We start from the raw sequence: 26,722 nt of genomic DNA on the forward strand, positions 1-26,722 counted from the left end.
AAGAATTTAAATGGGGACATTTGAGATGATTCAGATAATAGAAACCCCCAAACCCTATCAAATTTCCTATTCCAGCAGAGGCAACCCTCCCCTATCAGAGAGGCTAGTGCTACCTGGCTCAAAGACAGTATAAGGACTGCACCTCAGGCAGTTACCATAAGACAATGCCACTTCTCCTCATACCTGACCCTCCATTCCTCATCGCCTCCAGACATAGAAATAGACTTACACACAAAAAGAACTGCAAGATGTTGTTAATTTCTAGAAGGAAAACCTTGGGACCACGTGGAAAAAGAGATTCTAAGTGTGCTAGACCATAGACAAGGAGGATCAGAATTTTAAATCAGCTGAATTTGGCTACTCATCAGAAATTTTTGATTCCCGGTGCTAACTCAAGCAGCTGGGGATTGGTCTAAATTATTTGCTCAATTGCTTGACTAAAACCTAGACTCAAATATGGCCAAAACTAAAGTCAAAATGCCAGAAATTTCTTGTTGTGATACGAAGGAAAGAATCTAACAACTTAGAAAGAAAATGCTGTTGTTAATTTATCATTTGCAACCTGTTCACCCACCTCTAACTATGTCCCCCATGAGGGCTCAGGGGATATTCCTTTCACCTTGGCTTTGAGAAATGCACTGTATGTGGGAGTACCAGCATCCTTGAAAAGTGCTAGAGTAGATGTCCTGTGCAAGCTGGGGGAAAAGCCTGCAGGTCCTTTTATTGAAATGAGCTTCCAGATTTCAATGAGGATGATTAGAACCCAGGTAACAGAGACTGTGATAGCACTTAACCCCTGGAAGCAAGATGAGCACAGTTACTTGCAATAGGTACAGCCAGAGTGATAATTAGAATGGTGTGACTAGCATGGATCCTAGATGGTGGCTGACTGATCATGAAGCCTCAGGACCAAATCAGATGAACAGCCAACTAGGTTCAAACCTGATCTATATAACACTAAAAAAAAAAATATCTAGGTTTGGAGACCAGATGTCTGACCTGAATCACCATGCTAAAACATTGTCTCTCACCCAATTTCTATCTCTGAGTCACTTCACAGACTCAGAGACTCTTAAATAAAAAGAACAAATAAAGGAGAGGCCAATACAGGTGAGGAAGGACCCTGCAATAACATAAGTATATACCATAATTCTTCCCTGGTCTTCCCCAAAGAAGTGTAACCATTTACCAGGTAATTGTATCCTGGGGAAAAGGAAATACTTCATCTTTTCAGGGTTGATTAGCTCTTAGTTAATGCTAATCCTTTGGGACCCAGAACATCATCACGATGAGTTAGTGCGTTTATGGGAGTTAGTTTATCCCATGGTAGGCCTAGTAAGCCTCTGAATCCACCCAGTGGTTACTTCCTAGGTTTTGAACACCGAGTTGATATCTGCAACTAGCAGAGCCCTCAGTCAGTGCCACTACAGAATAATGGGCCAAGTGAAAGGCCCCGCAGCTTCCTCTCCCCATTAAGAGAGAAAATCCAAAGTAACACTGCATATCTATGTAAAGCACAGAAATGTGTGCTACTATCAAAAACTTGAAAGATACCGCAAAGTGTGTGTGCCTGTGTATGGGTGTACAGATGATTTAACATACTCATTTAAACCGAGCAGAACACAAATGGCTCCTGGAAAATGTCACAGATTATTATAAATTTAATATAGTGGTAGCTCTACTTATAGCTACTGTTCCAGACACGATCTCTTTACTGGAGCAAATCATCAGCCCCTGACACATGGAAAGCAGGTACTGATAAAGCAAATATGTTTTCCTTTACCCAACAACCAGGCAACATCAGATGCAGTGGGCTTTCACTAGCACAGAGAGAAGTACATTTTCCTATCTTGCCTCAGAATTACATGAACTTTAGAGTATAATTTAGTCTGCAAGGACCTTCATTGTCTCACCATCACATTAGACCTCACCAGTCTATGACCCTGATGACATCATGCTAATAAAACTCAAGAAACTAAGATAAAAAATTGTGTGCCAATGTCAACCAAAAACCAATTGGAAATGATAATACTCTTGATACTTTAACTTGTTATTAGGAAAATGTTTAATTTACAAACATTTGATACATTAACTCTGAGGAATTCATCCATTAAATAAAGCAAGATATGTAAAATAAATGTTTATATGTTTCCAGATATTTTTGTTCTTATATGCTCTAAGTATGCTCCAATATCTAAACATCTTTTGAGGAAACTACAAATTTCTCCAAATCAGAAACTCTTCTCTAACTGTGTAACACAATCTATAAAATACTCTGTACTACTCTGTTAGTAGTTTGGCACTTTCCAAATAAGTAAACTCCCAAGTTAAAGGGCTAAACCACTGCACAGTCATACGCACTGGATTACACTATGTCAATTTGCGTGAGCTGGAAGCTGTTTCCTAAAATCCCCTTCCCTTCGGATTTCATGTTAGAATTGGCCAAAAGTGAAACTCGTTGGGGATTTGAAAGGCAGAAGTAAAGCGACAGCCTTTACTCTTGGAAGGTTGTCATGGTTAAATATGGTATCAAACAAGATGCTGAGATATCCTGCATCGTCCTTGCTCTCTGTGTCCCACGTGCCTTTCCAATTGCTGTCGCTGCTGACCAAGAGCAACCCCAGGCCCACCATCAGACATTTCACTGCGGACCCACAGGTCCCAGTAGGGCTACATATCTAGCTACATAGATACAACAGCTTTCCACAAACCTCTCCATGAGCTCCTCCCTCACGCTCCCATTTCAATGGCTGGAAGTAGTTGGCTTCTCAGATTCTCCTGTTAAGTTCAGACTTATCCACTTGTGCCAATGTTACAAGCGTGCTGGTAAATGATTTTTTTCCTGATCTTGCTCCCTCTTCCACACCTTCAGTTCCCCAGCTCCTCTCACATCTGTGTAAGACCTAATTCCTTTAGTAAGACCCCTTAGTCCCAGAAATACTCCAAGTGGCTCTGCCTCCATAAATAAAACCTGAATGATAATCTTTTTTCACTTCTACCTTTTAATCTCCTTATGTGTCCTTCCATTTGATAGTAATTTACAGATTCATTTTTATCTAGCACATTGTTAAATGCATTATCTCACTTAATCCCTACAATAATTCTGAGAGGTAGATAGTAATATACCCATTTTTAAGATAAAGAAATAAAAATTTAGATTCCTTGGTCAACTGGTCAGCTCCAAACCAAAAGATACTAAGCTGAAAAACAGGACCTTGATTTCAGGTTCAATACTTTTCCTATGTTCCACAGGTGGATGTCAGCAAAAATGGTGGTGCAAAGGACCTCTGATAATTCCCCACTCCATTAAAGCAAGCAGAAAACTGGCAAAAAGTATTAGAATCAACTTTTTCAGAACTCTGGAAATTAACTAAGATTTGAAATTATCCAGGGAGTGTTTATTCAAGAAAAATGGTAAAATTTTGCTAAGAACAGCAAATGTCATGTCATTTTAACTTGCACCATTCCTCTTCCATTTTCACCAGCTCTGCAATAGCCTTGAAAACTAGCAGCAGGCAATTCATGGTGAAAATTAGTGTCCTGGCAGCCACCAGAGGGAATAGAATGGGTTTGCAGTGCCTCTAAAGTCTCGTTCCCAGAACACTGTCATTATATGACCAGTCTGGTGATTCCCTGGAAGAGTTCACTTGCAAGGTTATCTTTATTTAACCTAATTCTGAGCTTGCTCAGTGAAAAGCCTTTGTCAAAAACAATTAGAGACAATTAATTAATTTTGCAGCTGCCTGAGGTGGTAAATAACAGCTGGGTCAAACAATAGGCTAACCAAAAAACTTAAAAGGAAAAAAGGGAATGAGATATACATAAGGGCTTTGAAAAGCTCCAACATATTCATGGGAATCTAGAAGACTGTGCACATGTTCAGGAAAGACCTGAGAAGGCCCTAAGCTCTCACCTCAGGGTGACCTTCAGGCTTTTGCACAAGCAGTTGGTGAAAGCTAAGGCGGAGTTGTCAAGTGCCTGACTGAGTGCTGAAAGCATGCCCCAACACACACGCACACACAGAGGCCATCAGCAAAGACAGGGAGACTTGTTGATTTAGGCATTTAAGGAATTTTCTGTCCAATCATTAGCTGACCATTAAGCTAATCAGCCTGAGACTTCAGTGGCTACATAGGACAAAGAACATAGATTTTACAGAATTAGCCAAGAAATATCACTAAACAAACAAAAACAAAACAAACAGCAACAACAACCTGATTTCCAGAGTTGCAACATTATATTATTTTTAAATGTCCAATTTTCAGCAAAAATATGCAAAGAAACAAGAAAGTACAGCTGTTATATGGGGAAAAAAACAATGAACAGAAACCGTCCCTGAGGATGCCTAGATGATGGACTCAATAGACACTTAACCTCTACTATTTTAAATAATCCCTAGTAGGATGACTAAGAAAGTAACTAAAAATATATATAGTAAAGAAATGACAGAGGAATTAAATGGTGTGCTAGAAAATACCCATTTAGCCAAAAAGAAGGCAGTAATGGGGAAATGAAAAAAAAGTGAGACATACAGAAAACAAATAACATGACCAACAGACATCCTACATTATCAGTAATTAAATTAAATGCAAAGAGATTAAACACTCCAATCAAAGGCAGAGATTGGCAGAAAGAATAAAACAATGATCCAACTAAATGTTGTCTAAAAGCGACACACTTTAGATTCAGACACACAGGTTGAAAGCAAAAAAAACCCAGAAAAATGGAAGAAGATCCATCATGTAAATAGTAACCAAAAGAGAGCTGGAGTGGCTACGCTAATATCAGACAAAATAACACCTTAAGACAAAAACTATTCATAGAAGAAAAAAGGGCATATTTTAATGATGAATGTTCACTCCATCAAGAAGATATAATAATTATAAGTAAGTATTCACCTAACAAGAGACCCCCAAATCACATGAAGCAAAAACTGAAGGGAAAAATACACAATTTAACAATAATATTTGGAGACTTCAATACCCAACTTTCAATAACGGATAGAAGAACCATACAGATGACAGAAATAGAAGACTTGAACAATGTTACAAACCAACTAAACCCAACAGACATCTGAAGAACACTCCAAGCACCCAACAGCGGAACACACATTCTCAGGTGCATGCAGAACATTCTCCAGGATAGACTATATGTTAGGCTATTAAACAAGTCTCAATAAATTTGAAAGGATCGATGTCATACCAAATATGTTCTCTAATCACAAAGGGATGAAATTAGAAATCAATAACAGAAAGAAATTTGGGAAAGTCAGAAACATGTGGAAATTAAACAACACACTCCTATATAACCAATAGGTCAAAAAGGAAATCATAGGGAAATTAAAAACACTTTGAGATAAATGAAAACAAAAACATAATATACCAAAACTATGGGATGCAGTGAAAGCAGTGCTGAGAGGGAAATGTAAAGATATAAATGCCTATAATGAAAAAGAAAAAAGATCTCAAATCAATCATCTAATCTTCCACTATAAGAAACTAGAAAAAGAAGAGTAAACCAAATCCAAAGCAGAAGGATGGAAATAATAAAGATTAAGGTATAAACAAATAAAATAGAGACTAGAAAAACAAAAGAGAAAATAAAGAAACCAAAAGTTGGTTCTTTAGATTCAAATTACTACAATCAGAAATCAAAGAGGAAAAATTACTACCAACTTTACAGAAATAAAACAGATTATAAGCGAATACAATACTCCATAGGTATCTTACACTAAAAATATGATCCAAGATTCAGAATATCAAATCACACCCTTAAAGCACCTGCATGATCAAAAAACACCATTCTACAAATATTTACTCTACTTGTAACTATTATAGGCCATGAAGATTCACCAGAGTCCAAAGACATATAACACTGTCCTAGTGTTTGCAAAGAAGACAAAATATAAAAGCGAAAGATTAAATAGTAATCAGGAAAACCTCCACATCTGGAAATACTAAGGTACTGAGGATTTCAAATCCTTCCTCCAGCAAGTGGTACCTACCCGAACTCTTGTAAGATTGAGGAACATAGAGAGTGGGTGGTACGCCACTTCTGTTACCAAACATACCAACTCTGGGTATATTATCCACTGGAAGATGGGTCTGGAGGGCCAAAATGGGGCCGTTTCCAAAAGGTGAGAAACACTAGAGCAGCGACCCTGCTTGGTCTGAACTGGATTCTTCTTTCCTCAAACTCCTATCCCACATTTTTCTGCTAGATAAGTCAATTCTTTCTCCTTGAGATCTTAAGTCCTGCCAACAGAATTATCTTTCCCAAGGGCAATACTTGGAGGCAATATATATCCTTTCTTCAGTTAGTCACACTGCAGTCCTCAGTCTTCTGCACTCTCTCCAAAATGTTCTATTTTCTCCTCCCTCCCCCACTTACGCACTCAATTCACATAATTTATTACCAAATAAAGAGCTACAAAAGATGTGCCCAGTGAACATAAACAAAGCAGAAGCGCTTGTAATATCACTTTTGCAATATCGAAACGTGGGTGGCCAGAAATCTTCACAGAATGTAAAGCTTTGGTATTTGTGGCTTTGAGTTGCTACTTCCCTACAGGAAAATACAGGTGTACATTCTTATAGGATACAGGAAATTTGTCATCTAATGCCTATTAAATAGGATAAAAGTACATTCCCAAACACGAAAAGGCATACTTAAACGGGCAACTGGCTGCAATATACCTGACCTACTGGCAAGACTCTTGTCGGCTGCAAACCCCAAAGACCATTCTCCTGCCCACACATATATACACATCTTACACATCTAGGCTGTTTAACAATCTGTTTTATTTTGTCATTGCACACAACTAATGATTATTCTTAATACAATTTTGTGGCAACGACTATGCATAGTGAATCTCAGTATAAAATTAAGTCAGCCAACACTTAAGCAGAACCTACAATTATGGCTGGAATAACACTGTACTTACTTTACCAGGGAAACCTGCATGACTTGGAGCAAGGGTCACACACTCAAACGCCCAGAGATTCTTGCCAATTATTAAGTACGAATGAGGTAGGCTGGTGAGTGAGCATACAAAGGAAGGAACCACTGCTCAACTCCAGCCAGTTAGTACAATAATGTGAGAATTTGGCCCAGTGTTTCCACATCGTTTGATTCTTTAAGAGAAGCCAAGAAACCTAGATTTCTAGAGGAAATCGCCTGAAAATATTTTCTCTAATTTTTTTCACAACACTGTGTAAATCAAACAAAATACCTCCTGCAACTTCAGATTGAGAGTCTTAAACTTCCACCCTATAGTGGACATCAGTTGTTCTTCTCCTGCTCAACATCCCTTCCCTGATCTGATAACAGAACTCCTCTTCCCTGAGGGGAACCCATTCCGTGTGGTACAGGTAGGGCCTACCAGAGGCAAGGGCACGTGACTCAAGCCCTTCAGTCTTCTGAAGAACCTTTCTGTTAGACCCATGGAATTGACTATATCTTTGCACTGGGATTACTAAACTAGGGCCTTCTGTGGCCATCTTGTCTGCCTTATAGAGAGAGCTACAAAGTCATGATGATACCATCTCAGCCCCTGGATACAACTGTCATTACAGGTCTACTAGAATTTTCAGTTGCGTGAACCAGTAAATTCCCTTTTTTGCATAAGTCAGTATATTCTCTTACAACCAAAAGAATCCTAACACATCCCTAGAAAATTATGCTGCATAATCTGTTCTATAGACTTCCAAGTATAAGAAGGTCTGCGAGGACATAGGTGCCTTTAGTCAGATAGGCAGTTCAAATGCCAGTTCTACTAGTACTAAATGTCTGACCATGAGCAAGTTAACTAATATTTTGAGAATCTGTTCTTCATTTGCACCTTACCTACAAGAATTAGACGTGAAATGTACCTAGCACTTTGTCAGGCACACAGTAAGCCCCGAACTAATGTTTGTGTTCTTTCTCAACTCCCTCTACTGGAAAACCAGAGTAGAAAGTAAGATGCTTAAGGTTTCACTACTAGGAAGAAGGAAGGCAACTTGAAACGGCTTCTAGGAACATTAAAATATTCTATAAATAATCACACTGGTCAACTGTGTACAGTTTCTCCAAAGACAGAAGAATTACTCTCATCAACTAAGTAGGTGATTGTGTAACTGAGCCAACAAGACTGGAGGTCAAAGTGAAAAAACTACTGATATTACAAGGTTAAAGCTAAATTTTTCCACATAAGGCTGATTTCAACCAAATGTCAGTTTTTTATGAAAGTGTGTCGACTCACAGGAGTAGGTCTAGGGATCGCAGAGGGAGAGTCTGTACTAGACACAAACTGAGCGGACTATTACTTTAGACAAGAACATCAGAGGGAGAAATATTTAGGTGTAAATATGATGGCCAAATAGAATTTGGAATCTGGATATACTTCCATCTTAGCATCCGTCATCTTATACTAAAATATTCTGCTCATGTGTATCTGTACTATCAGACCATAAGCTCCTTGGAGGTAAATTCTGTTTCTTACTCATCTTTGGAGCACCACTGCCCAGCAAACAGTAGGTTTCTATAAATGTTGGAAGAATTCAACTAAAACTAATAGTAAAGTCACAAAGGGCTGCTAATGTTTTCTAAGGGTCTTCAGATTCTAAATAGAGACATAAAAGATTCTTCCCATTGGGAATAAAGGAAGAACTTCTTTAAGGGATATGCTTTGGCTGGCAGCAGTATTGAGTATAACTAAATTAGTACAGTTTTAACAAGAATTTATCCTAGTAAACAAAAGGTCATATGGCAGAATCTGAATTTCACAGGCCAGTCTAACTCAAGTAAAAACACCTAGGAAATTACTCTTGTTAAGACTAAAAACACTGAGGAGCAAAACTGATGGCCTGAAAGGAGATTCTGAGTCTCTGAGGAGTTCCCTACCCTTGTTGTGATGTACCTTTTGAGCAAATGATCCAGTGTTAAGAGGTAACTAAGAACTTCAGACATATGCAAGCAAAGGGGTTAATATACTGAAAAATATGCCACACTCGGACTCATTTACATTTATGACTGTACATTTTTCTGCAAGTTGTTATATAGGAAATTTGAGGTCTGAGCGAGGTAAGACCCCACCCTAAGCACCACTAGGATTCCAGGAAGCACCTTGTTAGGGACAAGGCCCTGGGTTTTGAATAAAAGTTTGCGCAAAAGTTAGGTTTAGTCTCCGGTGAAAAGGGAGATAATATAGTTCAGGAAAATTATTCATACTTGAGCCAGAGGAATTATCAAAACAAACTGCCCTTCTTGGCTGTGATTTGTGCCTTGATTTTGTGAATTAGTGGAAGGAATCAAAAATTCTAATGTGTGATAAGAGTGGCCTTCATCTGACATCGCATCTGGTCAGTATACGGGAACAGGGAACTGGCAGACCAACACCCATAGGAAGCTCTCCTGGCAAAGAACGAAGGGGAAAAAGCAAGCTCTAGACCCAGAGATGCTACCAACTGTAACGAGTGTCATTGAGAACTATAAAAACGACAGAATTAAGCTTAACAGCTAGAAGTTTGCTCCAAGGGGATGAAAAAATGGCAGGCTAAGGATTTAAGGTCACACTATTAGTCAGATTTGGCCTCCTGACAATAGCTTTAGGTTTTAAAACATGTGTTTGGGGCGAGGGGGCCGACACGTAACTCAAACAACTTTAGGCATGGTCGAATTCATTCTTCTCCCCTGAAGCAGACAACAAAATGGATTCTGATTTTCACTCTTTCACTCTTGCGGAGGCTGGTTCTCAAAGACAGGGAGACTTGAGATAGGAACCAGCCTAATGAGATAGGGTTGTCCAGAAGGCTCCTGGCCTAACAAGATAAGGTCCCTAACCAATTGACAAGCTAGGAGAATCAGATAGAGGCCACCAAGATCCACATTCCACAGCTTCGGGACTTTGTTAGGCTTACACATGCACCTAGCACCCAGGAGTTGGTTGAAGATGACCCCAGCCCCAATACGATAGCAAAAATAACACGCAGGGGTGGAGAGCTAGCATGCTAGTGATACATGCATTACATGCAGTAGCATGCTACGTGACAGCGCAGGTGCAACCACAACCCCACCTCTTTATGCCGTGACAAGGCTCTCCTCCCCAGCCTCTGCCTAATAAAAGCCCCACAATCCCGCTCCCTAATGAGCTGGTCACCTGCCCCTTTCCTTTCCTCACTGGCCTCCCTGTGCCTCTCCTGTGCACAAGCTAATCAACTTTTACTTTTCTACTCCCGTTTGTTGTCTCTCTTGATTGCTATCCTGGAGGACAACAAGAACCCAGGGTACCAGACTGACCACTGGAAAGGTGCTCTACAGTCCTTGACACAGTGAAAAGGATGGCAGGGCAGAGCTAAGAAAGCACCAATGCACCATCTCCTCTTCCAACTGCGAGGGACAATCCTTCTAGCAGAAACACAGTTCACTCCTAGTCTAAACTATTGTTCTATGAGCAGCAACTGAGAGGTGAAAAGTGCAAAACGCTTCATCCCACCCTAGTTGGTCACTCCCAGCTACACTTCTGTGTGGTGGTGCCTAGTCCTGTTCACTCTCTCACTGAGCCAACTGTTCACTAATTGTTTTTCACATTTGTGTGTGTGAGGACACTGTGCTCTGACTTAATTTTTCAAAGGGTACACGCCAACATAAATACTCCAGGTCCAACATAAAACAGAATAATTAAAAATAGGTCTAGTTATCCAATTGGCTGATCATTGCTCATTTGCATTCCCAAGATATAGAGTATTTTCAGTTGTTTTGCCTATTTTTTCATTCAGGTGAGCAGAATAGGTTTTAACTTACAATCAAATATCTACTTTTAAAGGGATTAACGATAATCCTGATGGGAAGCTGGTGTGGGGAAAGGACTGCACGCTTTAGAGGAAAGGAAGGTCTGAGCTTGGATTCCAAAATCTTCCACTTTCTAAGGCTACTCAGTAAAGTGGCAAAAACAATTCATATTTTGTAGGTTGTTATGAATATTATATGACAATGACAACATAATGATATAAGAATGTACTACATAAGAAGCACTCAAAAATTTCATTACATAATAACAGCATGCTCACAGTGTCTTTAACACCTACTGAGCAAGAATAAAAATTATTGGGGCCGGCCCTGTGGCCTAGTGGTTAAGTTCGGCACTCTCTGCTTCAGCAGCCCAGGTTTGGTTCTGGGCACAGACCTATACCACTTGTTCATCAGCCATGCTGTGGCAGTGACCCACAAACAAAATAGAGGAATACTGACACAGATGTTAGCTCAGGGCGAATCTTCCTCAAGCAAAAAGAGGAAGATTGGCAACAGATGTTAGCTCAGGGCAAATCTTCTTCAGCAAAAACAAAAAACAAAAAAAACCTTGAAGACTCCTATTTATATTCCTAAAGTTAAAATGTTAAAATGGGAGGGGGGAGATCTCATAACTTGTTTTTGGAGAGAGAATATATGGCAGGAGTTGGAGAGGTATCTCGCAACATGTAAAGTCCACAAGGAGTATCTACTCAGAGATTTGCTTCAACGCAATAACTACTCATAGTGAACAGTCACTAGTCATTCATTCTGCAAATATTTTTGAGTACTTACTATGTGCCAGGCCTAAGCTAGGTGTTGAGGTGACAGCTGTAAATACTATAGACCTAAGCCTTGTTCTTAAACAGCTTACAGTTTAGTAGGTGAGATAAGCCGACACACGGAATATTACAGTGGTGTTGGGTGCCACTCGAGCACCCAACACGGGAGAACACCACAAAATCAGGGAAGGAGGTAACAGGCAAAGTCACTGTAGAGAGTAATCGTCAAGGAGAAATCTGAAGAACAAGCAGGAGTTAGCTGAAGGAAGAGAAGTTCTAAACAGACAATAGCATGAACAACGGTCCTGAGGTGCAACAATGCTGCAAATCCAAAAATTACAAGCAGTATAGTCTTCCTGGAACTTTGGACACAGTCTGGACGAGAGAGTACAAAGGGGGCTGACAGCGAGATAAAAGAGATGGGGACAATGCAGTTAGCCACGCAAGCAGGAGTCAGGTCATGAAGTGGTCTGTGAACCATTCACACTAGAGCTCTGGCTTCATCCTGGAGACAAAGGGAAGTCATTGAAGAGTGCAAATGACATCAGATTTGTCTTTCAGGAAGATCACTCTGGCTGTAGCATGGGAAAAGAACATGTGGGAAATCTTTTAAATCATATAAAGAAACTATCTTAGAGGAAAAAAAAATCAAACCAAATGCTAAAGGAATCTCAGCTATTTCAGAAATAAAACATTTCCTTGCAACTTAAAGGAAAACTTTTTAAAAGCCAATGGCTGCAATGAGCTGCAAATGCAGCGTAATAAAAGAGAAGGCTATGTAATCTCAGGTAAACCTTGTTTTCTAGAAACAAGAGAAAACAAAAGAGATCCCAACCCTTATCTCTCCATTCCCTTCACCCCCACCCACTACAGGCAGCTCATGCCAGCTCAGTCTCTGTCTTTCATTCAGGGACCAAATTTGCCCAACAAAATAATAATTTTGTTATAGGAATGGGCTTGGGGAAACTGCTATAACGTAACACAGTTTTAAAAAACTAAATGCTCACAGATGAGAACCAGTTCTGACACCAAGGTCAAGCAAAAGTAATTTTAGCTATTTTGCCAATGGTCATTAAATAATGAGAATTTCTGCAGGTAGTTTCTAAATTAGAAAGGCTGACACCCTAAAACAGTGGAGTGCAAACATGAGCCCCAGAATACAATAATTAGAATTAGATACTTTTCCAAATTTGCCTCTTAAAATTAAATTATGCCATTAGGCACTAAATGCAAGGATTAAAATTTCACAAACTTCTAGTTAAATCAAAATGTGGTGACAACTACTGGCACATGCCCAAATACTAAAAGAATCTCAGCTGTTTTAGAAAAAAATAAGTTACTTCCAACTTGACGTAAAACCTTTTAGGGTCTATGGTTAAACTCATCTGCAAACATAGCATAAGAAAAACAGATAAGGAAAGTCTTTTATGTGGCAAATAAAATGCTAAAATCAGCCTTTAGGGGCCGGCCCAGTGGCGCAGCAGTTAAGTGCACACGTTCTGCCCCAGGCGGCCTGGGGTTCGCAGGTTTGGATCCTGGGTGCAGACCTATGCATCACTTGTCAAGCCATGCTGTGGCAGGCGTCCCACATATAAAGTAGAGGAAGACAGGCATGGATGTTAGCTCAGGGCCAATCTTCGTCATCAAAAAAGAGGAGGATTGGTGGCAGATGTTAGCTTAGGGCTAATCTTCCTCAAAAAAAATAAAATAAAAATGCTTTAAAATAAATAAATAAATAAATAATAAATCAGCCTTTAAAATCAAGATTTTGAGGGACGTTTGGCTGCAACTCACAAGACTTAAAGTAAATGACAATATATTCCAAAAATTAACATACACACATTTTTCTAGAGTAATTAAAAACATGGGAATTTATCATTATTGTAGCCGCAGGCCCTCCAGGACCAGTTCAACTGACCCCATCTCTTACCAACAGAGTGATTAAGAATTGCCTTTCAGAAAATCTGCAAAGTCACAGAGCCAGGGCATGCGCAAAAGAAGAAATTGTGATTTGAAACAAAGATCCTCCTTCCCACAGAACCCAAGGACCAGGAAACGACCAGAATTTGAAAGTTAGACCCTCATTAGAAGCGAGGGGTCCCTCATTCAGGAAGATCCAGAGTTAAAATTCCTTCCCCACCTCACCAAAAATGTTTAGAACCCCGTCGTAAAAGTTTAGAACCTTGTCATAAATGTTTAAAATCTTACCATAAATACTTGAAGTCCAACAATCAAAACCTGGTCTACCAGCATTTCCGTGCCAGCCTGTTCTTCCTAACCTCTTAAATTTCACCCCAAATCCTCAATCAGGGAGACAGACTTGAGGGCACATACCCCTTGTTCTCCCTGAAAATCAATCTCGCAGAATAAAACTGATCTCTTTTCCCAAAGGCCGATGCCATAATGAGTTGGCTTGTTTATGCGTGTTGGGCAGAGAACCCCAATTTTGTGTGGTAACATTAATATAAAACATTTCTTACAAGGTCATGTGCAAACTTTAAAAAATAATAATACCACAATGACTTTGGGGGACATAATAAATCTACTCTCTGAAAGGAACATACTTATTTTTTCTTCTGCAATTAGGCAAAGTCCCTACTTTCCACATTTTCTAAAAGTAATTAAATAAATTTATTATTTCAAAATGTGCTTTGGGTATTTGTGATTCAGTTAATTATTTCAAAAATCACTATTTCAAAAACTACCATAATTTATACACAGCTATTATTTATTTATTTACTGACCAACATAAAAGACTAGTCCAGTGAAGAATGACGCAATGAGAATTACGTCAGACTGGGAGTCAAGATACTCATTCAGCCATTCAGTCCTTTGTTAAACAAACATCTGAGTGCTGCTTTAGTGCCAGACAATGGGCACTAAGAAATATTTAAGTCCCTGAGGATACATAATACTACATTTCATCAAATTCGAGATGCCATTAATCATAAGACTAACTCTTAACTAATAAAGAAAAAATGCTCTCCATTAAATTACAACATAATGCCTTCAATGAGTCACATCAGCCTCTTATTGATACTTTTTGCTTTGATATTTTTTAAATCTGTTTAGAAAAATGTCTCAGTTTTTCCTGCCTTCAATACATTCCTTGACATTTTAAATGGCAACCTTTTTTATGCATCTCAGTACAAAACACCACTCCATCTTACTTTGGGGTATCTTCCATTCTTGGCTCCCATACAGCACTCAGTTGTTGCTTTTTAAAGAAAAGTAAATGGAATTGTGATGATTTGTCGAATGATAAATGTCTACTTCACTGATACCTAATGCACATCTCTCTACTTTGCTCCTGTCCTTTTCTGTGTGTTCAATAACTTTTGGTTTCAATACCAAATCAATGGAATCTTTTTGACGATAGTTTAAATGGCAATTAAATCCAACATACGTAGTGTTGATACCGTGTCCATACCTCAATTAAAATGATAACACTAAATATAGCTATGACTAAGCTTGCCCAGCACAGGCAATGACAACCTGGCCAGATGGCCGCTTGACTGACAGCAAGTGGAAGATGCCATTGAGTTAGATATATTCCAAATTCAGAGATGTTAAAATGTGAAAAAATATGTGCCTTAGAATCGCAGCAGTAATAGCAGCAAACACTCACGTAGCACTGAGGAAAGCATCATTCTATGTACTCAACATACATTATGTCGTGCAAACCCGTAACGCAGGTAGATTATGTGCCTCTAGATGAGGAAACTGGGGAGTCGAGGGATTGAGTAACTTGCCCAATATCACAAAGCTAGCATGCAGCAAGACTAGCATTTGAATCCAGGCAGCTAGAGTCTAGAGGCTATGCTTTTAACTACTATGCTATGTTGCCACTCAAGCTAATAATCAATAACTAGCTTTGTGACCTGAGGCAAATCATTACAGGCACCTTTCCTTATTTGGAAAAGGAGGATACTGGAAGAGATGATTATGGAGCTCTTTCCCAGGATGAAATATTACAATTCTATAATCTTCTACAATAAAATTTTATTCCCATGCTGGCTTTTCCGTAAGTCAATACAATTGAAAGACCTTTATTGCCTTTAGTGATTAATGAAAGCACTGTAACTTTTACCATGTCTAAAATCGGCATACTTGGAAAGGTATTGAAGAAACAGACACATAAGTTCTTGTCCCACTATTTCTCTCTCTTAGGGTGATGGCAAAAGGTTGACTGTAGATATAAATGATACAATTGGTGGGTTTTACTCTGCTTGTATACTACGATAGAAATTTAGTCATTTAAAATTTTAATCCAAAATTAACATATGACTTCAATATGTCAGTTTTAACAGCTATTCACAATGCAGAGCCCCTTATTCTTTTTAAAATTCTGTTCATTTATGAGGGATAAAACAACAGATTAATAACAGATGCAATATTGCAACATTTTCCCTCTTGACCCAATTTAAGGGTGGAATTGAATGTGCATTACACACTTGACAAGTCTGCCCCAGGGGGGTCGTCACACCCTTTGGACTTTCTTCTACAGGCTGAGCCAGCTGCTCTCTCTCCTAGGTAACCTCCCTTTAGATCCAAGGCCTCTGATCATCAGGCAACCCAATGATGCTTAAAATAATTCCGAATATTTCACCTTGAAGTTGTCCTACAGGAGAAGAGTACTAAAAGAAAGATCAAAATGCAGCGTCATTAAAGCTTTCATTATTCATTCTTAAACATCAAGTATCATATCAATTTTGGCCTGCTTTTCTCTTTTATATATACATACACATGCATACATGCAAAATAATCTGTCCCAACAGAAATCAGAGAAAACAGTAAAAAGATTTATGGGGAAAGAGGTGAAAACAGGAATATAAGTGAACTATTGGCAAAAGTGAGTTTAAAAAAACCAAAACAAGTGAGAAGATGCTCAAAGAGGAAAGGCTCTCACCGGTACACAGAATTTTACTATTACTTACCTTCCCATGCTGCCCGGCTCTTTCATAACAAATGACAACATCTTCCCACATTTCTAGCTTCTCAAATATCTGAAGAGCTGAACTGGTACATCCAAGCTCAAAGAGTAAACTTGCAAGTTGGTGCTAGAAAAATCGAATTAAAATAATGAGCATTTCCTTATTGAAAGATAGATTCCTGTTTCACAGGAGATATATCCAATCTGCCATTTTAAGGGTCTACTTATTGTAATAAGTTCATAACTTCTATAACCCAACCTCTACTAATTAGCAATGATTCAACACTTACTTTTCCTTTAGCAAGCTTCTTTATAGGGGGTGATGAATTAAAAATATAGAAACTGTTCAAAATACTCAATATATCAATTTTTTTCTATGAACTTAAAAAGTAAAATCAATACTTCTTTCTTACTTAGAGATTCCATACATGACAATCTCTGATTTGTAAAGCTGAGACCCAATAAATCAATTTTTAAAACTCTAGCTAGTATGGATATCATCAAAAAGACAAGACATAACAACTGTTGGTGAGGATGTGGAAAAAAGGGAACCCTTGTGTACTGGTGGTAGAAACGTAAACTAGTAAACCACTATGGAAATGTAACCACTGTGGCAATGTAAACCACTATGGAAAACTGTATGGAGATTCCTCAAAAAGCTAAAAATAGAACTACCACATGATCCAGCAATTCTACTTCTGGGTATATAACCAAAGTAAATTAAATGACTATCTCAAAGAGACCTCTGCATCCCCATGTTCACTGCAGCAGTATCAATGATAGCCAAGACATGGAAGCAATCTAAGTATCCATCTACAGATGAATGGATAAAGAAAATGTGTGTGTGTGTGTCTATATATACATATATACACAGTGCAATACTATTCTGCCATTAAAAAAGAGGGAAATCCTGCCATCTGCGAGAACATGGATGGACCTTGAGGGCATTACGCTAATAAGTCACACAGAAAAAGACAAATACTGTACAATCTCCCTTATATGTGGATTCTAAAAAAAACTGAACTCATAGAAATGGAGAAAAAATTGCTGGTTGCCAGAGGCAAGGGGTAGCAGAAACGAGTGAAGGTGGCCAAAAGGTACAAACTTTCAGTTATAAGATAAATAAGTCTTGGAGATGTAATGTACAGCATAGTAACTATAGTTAACAATACTATATTGTATATTTGGAAGTTGCTAAGAGACTAGATCATAAAAGTTCACATCACAAGAAAAAGAAATTTGCAACTATGTGAGGTGATAGATGTTAACTAAACTTACTGTAGCAATCACTGCACAATTTATACATATATCAAATCATTGTTGTACACCTTAAACCATACAACGTTATATGTCAATTATATCTCAAACTGGAAAAAAATAAAAGGAAATTGAACCAAATAATTAATTAAAACTGTAAGCAGTCAGTATAAATGACAAAATCTATGCATTAGTACTCGTGTACTTTATTCATGACAGCATCTCTGGCTCTTTCTCACTCAAGTCTACTTAGATTTATCTTAAGCACATTCTAAAAAACTTAGCTCCCTAATTTCCCAGTCCTTGGCAGATAAAAAAGGACAAATTGTGGTAAGGTCAATGAAAGTTAAACACATTCAAAAATAATATATTATGGTTTATAAGTGGCCCATCCTGCAGGAAAGGAAAAAATAACGGAAAAGTTACAAAAGTAGGTGAATACCTTGAATGAGCTATGAAACCCTATTAGTGAGAACTGTGCTGTTTTCTCTTAAATACATTTTACCACTTCCTCAAAAATTCAATACATATTTAAGAGTTAAGCTAATGGATATGGAAAATATAGGATTGACAAAATTAGAAAGTAAAATGAAATATACCTGAAAAATAAGCTAATATATTATCAAAATAAATAAGGAAGATGGTCCAACATTTCGTACCCCATGAAATACAGGAGCATTTGGCTTTTTTAGAATATATGATTGGACATTTTCAAAAACTGAAGATAGCATGTAGAAGCTGGAATGAACCTTAGGCTCACACAGTAAGTAGTTTAATCTTTTCATTTAATTGATGAAGAAAGTTACGGCATCCAAGCTGATATGGCTAGTTAGTGACAGAGTAAAGACTAAATCTCTTTTTACAATAACTTTGCCGTTATTTCCTGCTCTTTAAAAATAATACATAAGATATGGATTACTCCCTATAATGCAAGAAAAATGATTTAATTTCTTAATGAAAGAGAACATTTATCCAAGATCCCCAAATTTACAGATTCCTAAGCAGATAAAATAAACATTTAGCCTAAATTCTACTTGAACAGTATTTAATTGTACTAATGCTTCTGTTCAGAAAAAGATTAAAAGCTACACCCTCGACAGACATATGTTTTGTCATAATAATAGCTCAGAGTCTGCAATGTTTCTCCACCACAAACCACACAGTACAAAGCACTTAACAAATTTCACAGATCAGGGTCAAAAACACGCCAAAAAATTCCAGTTGTTAACACCAATTGATGAAGAAGCTACTCCTTTTGAGATGATATAATAAAGCTTTTTATTTGCCTATGTTTTATTGAGACTCCTCAATAGATAAACTGAATTCCAATGTGTAATAAATCCCTTAGTTTGCCCTGTGCTTGAGTATAACCTACTCTAGGAAATCTTAAAAGGAGGATTCTGAGAGATTGAATGGTGGGTTGGCATTTATAATTCTAAATCACTGCATGTGTGCGTAATCCACAAGAGAAAGAGGAGGGAAGCTAGTTAAAATGACAACAGTTACCAAATCCTCTAGACATATCTGGCTGGCAGGATTTGACTTCACTTAACCTTCCTGTGCCATAGCTTCTTCATCTGTAAAATGGGGATATTTCACAAAATTGTTGCAATAAAATAAGATAAGATGCTTGAAATGCAGAACAAAATGTGTGCCTTATGCGAAGTGTGTGGTAAAAGTCAGTTGTTATTAGCCAGTACAATTACAACCCCGTGAAGAGATAAAGAAGGAGGTAAGCTAGACTAAAAGTTGGGAAATTAGAGATCTAGTTTATGAACAGCTATGTGACCAACACTGGAAAACGGCAGTTAATTGCACTGGACCCCAATTTTCTTCTCTGTAAAATTAAGAAACTGGAACAGATGTCTCAGTTGCCCTCAGTGCTAAAACTTTTACAGAACAGGGGACCTATAACACAGGAGAACCACGGCGAAGGGGCCAGGATCTCCAGCCCAACACGCGGCTTTAGGAGCTGCACCAGGTATTCCTCAGAAAGAGGAGAGCAGTTAAGAGTTTCGCACAATACAGAGTATCAAATAGCTGTTTTCTTTTACTTTCTGCACACAACTTGGTTAAAAGGTTCACTCTTTGGCAGAAAGTTCTTAAAGAGCTTTTAAATATAAAAAGTTATTTTGAAAATGGAAGTTTTTGTGGTTCTCCTATTATTTAATTTCAAGGATTCTATTTAATCTAGTTTTAAATTCTTTCAAAAATGTTTTAAAAATCTAATATCACTTTAATCAAAGTAATTTAAAAAAATCAAATTTTAATCAAAACAGCTATTTGAAGTAACAGTCCATCCGTAGCTAGATACTTTTCTTTTCACTGAAATATTTGAAAACACAAACATAATTAAAAATCATTCTTTTCTAATGCATTTATCTTTCTTTCTTTTTTTTTTTTCAGGAAGATTAGCCCTGAGCTAACATCTGCCGCCAATCCTCCTCTTTTTTGCTGAGCAAGACTGGCCCCGAGCTAACATCCATGCCCATCTTCCTCTACTTTATATGTGGGACACGTGCCACAGCATGGCTTGCCAAGTGGTGCCATGTCTGCACCTGGGATGTGAACTGGGGAACCCCGGACTGCCAAAGCGGAACGTGCATACTTAACTGCTGCGCCACCGGCCGGCCCCTGCAATTATCTTTCAAATGCAAAGTAATTTCCATATGAAATGACAAGCAACAAGAAAAATACCTGAATGGCCCAGTGAGGTGGTACTCGACAGCAATAGAACATCTTCAGACGTTCCAATACAGATGTAGTCTTATCTTCAAATTGATCTGCAAGAGCCTTAAGAGCACATATCTAATCAGAATCTATATGTGTAATAACTTTTTAATATAAAGAAGATTCTTATTGTAAAAGTTATACAAACGTGCATATAAACAATAAAGAACACAAGTCACTTTGATAAGGTGATAGGAATATGTGAATTTTTCTTTAATTTCTTTATGTTTAAAAAACTTTAAAGTTAACCAATCTTTTTTTCATAACGCAGTAGTTAAATTTTTTTCTTTTCTTTTTTTTTGCCAGTTGACTAGTTTTCAGTTGACTAGTTTTCACAAGCCTGTCTTGTGAGGATTAGATGGTAACAATATGTCAATGTTAATGCACATATTACATAGGTTATATAGGAGAATACCCTTGTATTTGAGGATGCTGAAGCACCATATCAGCAACTTACTTTCCACTGCTTCAGGATACAAAAGACAGCTGTACTGTACTTGCAACTTTTCCGTAAGTTTGAAATTGCTTCAAGTGTTTACAAAATTAATTTTTAAAATTGAAAATCTCGAAGAAAGTAAGAGGTAACAAGTCCAAACCTCCTCAGAAGAAAGAAAAGGACAAGAATCTAACATATCCCAGGAAAAGCCCAAAACAAAGAGACCAGTTTCCAAGCAGGGAAACTGCCCCTAACTTGGGGCTTCTCCCTATCATAGTAGGTGGGAGATATATTTGTTAGCCTAAGAACACCCTGTACAATGAAAAAACACTCATTATGTCACTTCTTTGACAATCCAAGATGTTATTCAATCAAGTCAATCGTAACAAATTGAGACATAACCAGACTCCTAAACCATCATGGTCAAAATATTTTTAAAGCTTTCTGGCCTTACTTCAGAGAAACCTAATAGCGAAAAGGTTGCATGCTTTTGCCCGAAGCTATTTAGTTGTAGGAGAGAGAAAGAAGAAAAACTTCTGGCTGAATACATATGGTCACAATATATAAATAAAAGGTTCACTGAACTACTTCATCAAAAGGGGAGCAAATTTTTCTTTTCATCAAATTTTTTTCCTTTCTTTGGAAAGAAAAAAATAACTAATTCTTAATAATAATAATAATAAAGCCAAAAACAACATCATGACACTTTTTTTTTTTTATTAATGTTATGATAGATTACAAGCTTGTGAGATTTCAGTTGTACATTTTTGTTAGTCATGTTGTGGGTACACCACTTCCCCCTCTGTGCCCTCCCCCCACCCCCCCCTTTTCCCTGGTAACCACCGATCAGATCTCCATATCAATATACTAAATTCCACCTATGAGTGTTGTCATATAGAGTTCGTCTTTCTCTGACTGGCTTATTTCGCTTAACATAATACCCTCGAGGTCCATCCACGTTGTTGTGAATGGGCCAATTTTGTCTTTTTTTATGGCTGAGTAGTATTCCATTGTGTATATATACCACTTCTTCTTTATCCAATCATCAGTTTCTGGGCATGTAGGCTGGTTCCACGTCTTGGCTATTGTAAATAATGCTGCGATGAACATAGGGGTGCAACGGACTCTTGAGATTTCTGATATCAGGTTCTTAGGATAGATACCCAGTAATGGGATGGCTGGGTCATAGGGTATTTCTATTTTTAACTTTTTGAGAAATCTCCATACTGTTTTCCATAGTGGTTGTACCAGTTTGCATTCCCACCAACAGTGTATGAGGGTTCCTTTTTCTCCACAACCTCTCCAACATTTGTCGCTCTTGGTTTTGGATGTTTTTGCCAATCTAACGGGTGTAAGGTGATATCTTAGTGTAGTTTTGATTTGCATTTCCCTGATGATTAGCGATGATGAACATCTTTTCATGTGTCTATTGGCCATATTCATATCTTCTTTTGAGAAATGTCTGTTCATGTCCTCTGCCCATTTTTTGATCGGGTTGTTTGTTTTTTTGTTGTTAAGCCGTGTGAGTTCTTTGTATATTATGGAGATTAACCCTTTGTCGGATAAGTGGCTTGTGAATATTTTTTCCCAATTAGTGAGCTGTTTTTTTGTTTCAATCCTGTTTTCCCTTGCCTTGAAGAAGCTCTTTAGTCTGATGAAGTCCCACTTGTTTATTCTTTCTATTGTTTCCCTCAACTGAGGAGTTACAGTGTCCGAAAAGATTCTTTTGAAACTGATGTCAAAGAGTGTACTGCCTATATTCTCTTCCAAAAGACTTATTGTCTCAGGCCTAATCTTTAGGTCTTTGATCCATTTTGAGTTTATTTTGGTGTGTGGTGAAAAAGACTGGTCAATTTTCAATCTTTTGCATGTGGCTGTCCAGTTTTCCCAGCACCATTTGTTGAAGAGACTTTCTTTTCTCCATTGTAGGCCCTCTGCTCCTTTATCGAAGATTAGCTGTCCATAGATGTGTGGTTTTATCTCTGGGCTTTCAATTCTGTTCCATTGATCTGTGGACCTGTTTTTGTACTAGTACCATGCTGTTTTGATCACTGTAGCTTTGTAGTATGTTTTGAAATCGGGGATTGTGATTCCGCCGGCTTTGTTTTTCTTGCTCAGGATTGCTTTAGCAATTCGCGGTCTTTTGTTGCCCCATATGAATTTTAGGATTGTTTGTTCAATATCTGTGAAGAATGTTCTTGGGATTCTGATTGGGATAGCATTGAATATGTATATTGCTTTAGGTAGTATGGACATTTTAACTATGTTCATTCTTCCAATCCATGTGCAAGGAATGTCTTTCCATCTCTTTATGTCATCGTCAATTTCTTTCAAGAAAGTCTTGTAGTTTTCATTGTATAGATCCTTCACTTCCTTGGTTAAGTTTATCCCAAGGTATTTTATTCTTTTCGTTGTGATTGTGAATGGGATTGAGTTCTTGAGTTCTTTTTCTGTTAGTTCATTGTTAGTGTATAGAAATGCTACTGATTTATGCACGTTAATTTTATACCCTGCTACTTTGCTGTAGTTGTTGATTATTTCTAATAGTTTTTCTGTGGATTCTTTGGGGTTTTCTATGTATAAGATCATGTCGTCTGCAAACAACGCGAGTTTTACTTCTTCGTTACCTATTTGGATTCCTTTTATTTCTTTTTCCTGCCGAATTGCTCTGGCCAGCACCTCCAGTACTATGTTGAATAGGAGTGGTGAAAGTGGGCACCCTTGTCTTGTTCCTGTCCTCAGAGGGATGGCTTTCAGCTTTTGTCCATTGAGTATGATGTTGGCTGTGGGTCTATCATATATGGCCTTTATTATGTTGAGGTACTTTCCTTCTATACCCATTTTACTGAGGGTTTTTATCATAAATGGGTGTTGGATCTTGTCGAATGCTTTCTCTGCATCTATTGAGATGATCATGTGGTTTTTGTTTTTCATTTTGTTGATGTAGTGCATCACGTTGATTCACTTGCGGATGTTGAACCATCCCTGTGTCCCTGGTAAAAATCCCACTTGATCATGGTGTATAATCTTTTTGATGTATTGCTGTAATCGGTTTGCCAAAATTTTGTTGAGGATTTTTGCATCTGTGTTCATCAGTGATATCAGCCTGTAGTTCTCCTTCTTTGTGTTGTCCTTGTCAGGTTTGGGGATCAGAGTGATGTTGGCTTCATAGAATGTGTTAGGGAGTTCTCCATCTTTCTCAATTTTCTGGAACAGTTTGAGGAGAATAGGTATTCAGTCTTCTTTGAATGTTTGGTAGAATTCTCCAGAGAAGCCGTCTGGTCCTGGACTCTTGTTTTTGGGGAGGTTTTTGATTACCGTTTCTATTTCCTTACTTGTGATTGGTCTATTCAGATTCTCCATTTCTTCCTGATTCAGTTTGGGGAGATTGTAGGAGTCTAGGAATTTGTCCATTTCTTCCAGGTTGTTCAATTTGTTGGCATATAGTTTTTCATAGTATTCTCTTATGATCTCTTGTATTTCATTGGTATCTGTTGTGATTTCTCCCCTGTCATTCCTAATTTTATTAATTTGCGATTTCTCTCTTCTTTTCTTGGTGAGTCTGGCTAGGGGTTTGTCAATTTTGTTAATTCTTTCGAAGAACCAACTCTTTGTTTCATTGATCCTTTCTATTGTCTTTTTTGTTTCAATATCGTTTATTTCTGCTCTTATTTTTATTATTTCCCTCCTTCTACTGACTCTGGGCCTTGTTTGTTCTTCTTTTTCTAGTTCTGTTAGGTGTCGTTTGAGGTTGCTTACGTGAGCTTTTTCTTGTTTAGTGAGGTGAGCCTGTATTGCGATGAATTTCCCTCTTAGGACTGCTTTTGCTGCATCCCAAATGATTTGGTATGTCGTGTTCTCATTTTCATTTGTCTCCAGATAATATTTGATTTCTTCTTTAATTTCTTCAATGATCCATTGTTTGTTGAGAAGCGTGTTGTTTAGTCTCCACATTTTTGCACCTTTCTCTGCTTTTTTCTTGTAGTTGATTTCTAGTTTAATAGCGTTATGATCAGAAGAGATGCTTGATATTATTTCAACTCTCTTGTATTTATTGATGTTTGCTTTGGTACCCAAAATATGGTCAATCCTTGAGAATGTTCCATGTGCACTTGAGAAGAATGTGTAACCTGCTGTTTTTGGATGAAGTGTTCTATATATATCTATTAAGTCCATCTGGTCTAATTTTTCATTTAATTCTATTATTTCCTTGTTGATTTTCTGTCTGGATGTTCTGTCCATTGGTGTTAATGGTGTGTTGAGGTCCCCTACTATTATTGTATTGTTGTTGATGTCTTCTTTTAGTTCTATTAAGAGTTGCTTTACAAATTTTGGTGCTCCTGTGTTGGGTGCGTATATATTTATAAGTGTTATGTCTTCTTGGTGGAGAGTCCCTTTTATCATTATATACTGTCCCTCTTTATCTTTCTTTATCTGTTTTGCTTTGAAATCTACCTTGTCTGATATTAGTATAGCGACACCTGCTTTCTTTTGTTCATTATTAGCTTGGAGTATTGTTCTCCATCCCTTCACTCTGAGTCTGTGTTTGTCTTTGGGGCTGAGGTGTGTTTCCTGGAGGCAGCATATTGTTGGCTCTTGTTCTTTGATCCATCCTGCCACTCTGTGTCTTTTGATTGGGGAGTTCAATCCATTTACATTTAGAGTGATTATTGAGATGTGGGGGCCTACCACTACCATTTTGTGTCTTGTTTTCCACTTTTCTTCAGTTTCCTTTGTTTCTCGTCCCATGGTTTAATCTGTTCTGATGTAGAGCTGCTACTCTCTGTTGTTGTCCTTCTACTTATCTCCTCTGCTCTTGGTTTTGTAGCCCCTTTCCTTTTTTGGATTTTTCAGGAATGAGGGTTTTCCTGAGGATTTCCTGAAGAGGAGGTTTTGTGGCAATGAACTCCCTTAATTTTTGTCTATCTGCGAAAGTTTTTATTTCTCCATCGTATTTGAAGGATATTTTCGCTGGGTAGAGAATTCTCGGCTGTAGATTTTTGTCCTTCAGATTTTTGAATATATCATTCCACTCTCTTCTAGCCTGTAAAGTTTCTGCTGAGAAATCTGCTGAAAGCCTGATGGGGGTTCCTTTGTAGGTTAGTTTCTTTTGCCTGGCTGTCCTTAGTATTTTCTCCTTGTCGTTGACTTTTGCTAGCTTCACTACTATATGGCGTGGAGTTGGTCTTCTTGCATTGATAAAAGTTTGGAGATCTATTGGCTTCTGTCACCTGAAGATCCATCTCCCTCACCAGATTTGGGAAGTTCTCAGCCATTATTTCTTTGAATAGGCTTTCTGCCCCTTTCTCCTTCTCTTCTCCCTCTGGTATACCTATAATCCTTACGTTGCATCTCCTAATTGTGTCTGATAATTCTCAGAGAGTTTCTTCATTTCTTTTTAGTCTTGCTTCTCTCTCCTCCTCTGCCTGCAGCAATTCTATATTGCCATCTTCCAAATTGCTAATTCTTTCCTCCATATTATCGGCCCTACTGTTCAAAGCATCTAGATTTTTCTTAATCTCCTCTATTGTGTTCTTCATTTCCAATATTTCTGTTTGGTTCTTCTTTATCATATCAAACTCTTTTGTAACATAGCTCCTGAACTCGTTGAGTTGTCGGTCAGAATTCTTTCTTAACTCATTGAGAATCTTAATGATGGCTGTTTTGAAGTCATCGTCATTTAGGTTATACATCTCATTTTCTTTGGGATTGTTTTCTGTGTATTTGTTGCTTTCTTTCTGTTCTGGAGATTTAATGTATTTTTTCATATTGCTTGATGTTGTTGATTTGTGCCTCCGCATGGAAATAGAGTTTAGT

General features: G+C 37.9%; 1 protein-coding gene across 1 annotated transcript in view; it reads right to left on the reverse strand.

Moving 5' to 3' along the window:
* Nucleotides 1-26,722, reverse strand: part of TTC27 (tetratricopeptide repeat domain 27) — a 176,409-nt gene that overhangs the window by 58,090 nt on the left and 91,597 nt on the right. The window contains exons 11-12 of the mRNA XM_046663090.1: nt 20,437-20,532; nt 16,487-16,609 (exon numbers count right to left, since the gene is read on the reverse strand). Coding sequence (XP_046519046.1) covers nt 16,487-16,609; nt 20,437-20,532 — 219 coding nt within the window. The remainder of the gene's footprint in view (nt 1-16,486; nt 16,610-20,436; nt 20,533-26,722) is intronic.

Source organism: Equus quagga, chromosome 5, assembly GCF_021613505.1.
Source record: "Equus quagga isolate Etosha38 chromosome 5, UCLA_HA_Equagga_1.0, whole genome shotgun sequence".
NCBI classification, from domain to species: domain Eukaryota; kingdom Metazoa; phylum Chordata; class Mammalia; order Perissodactyla; family Equidae; genus Equus; species Equus quagga.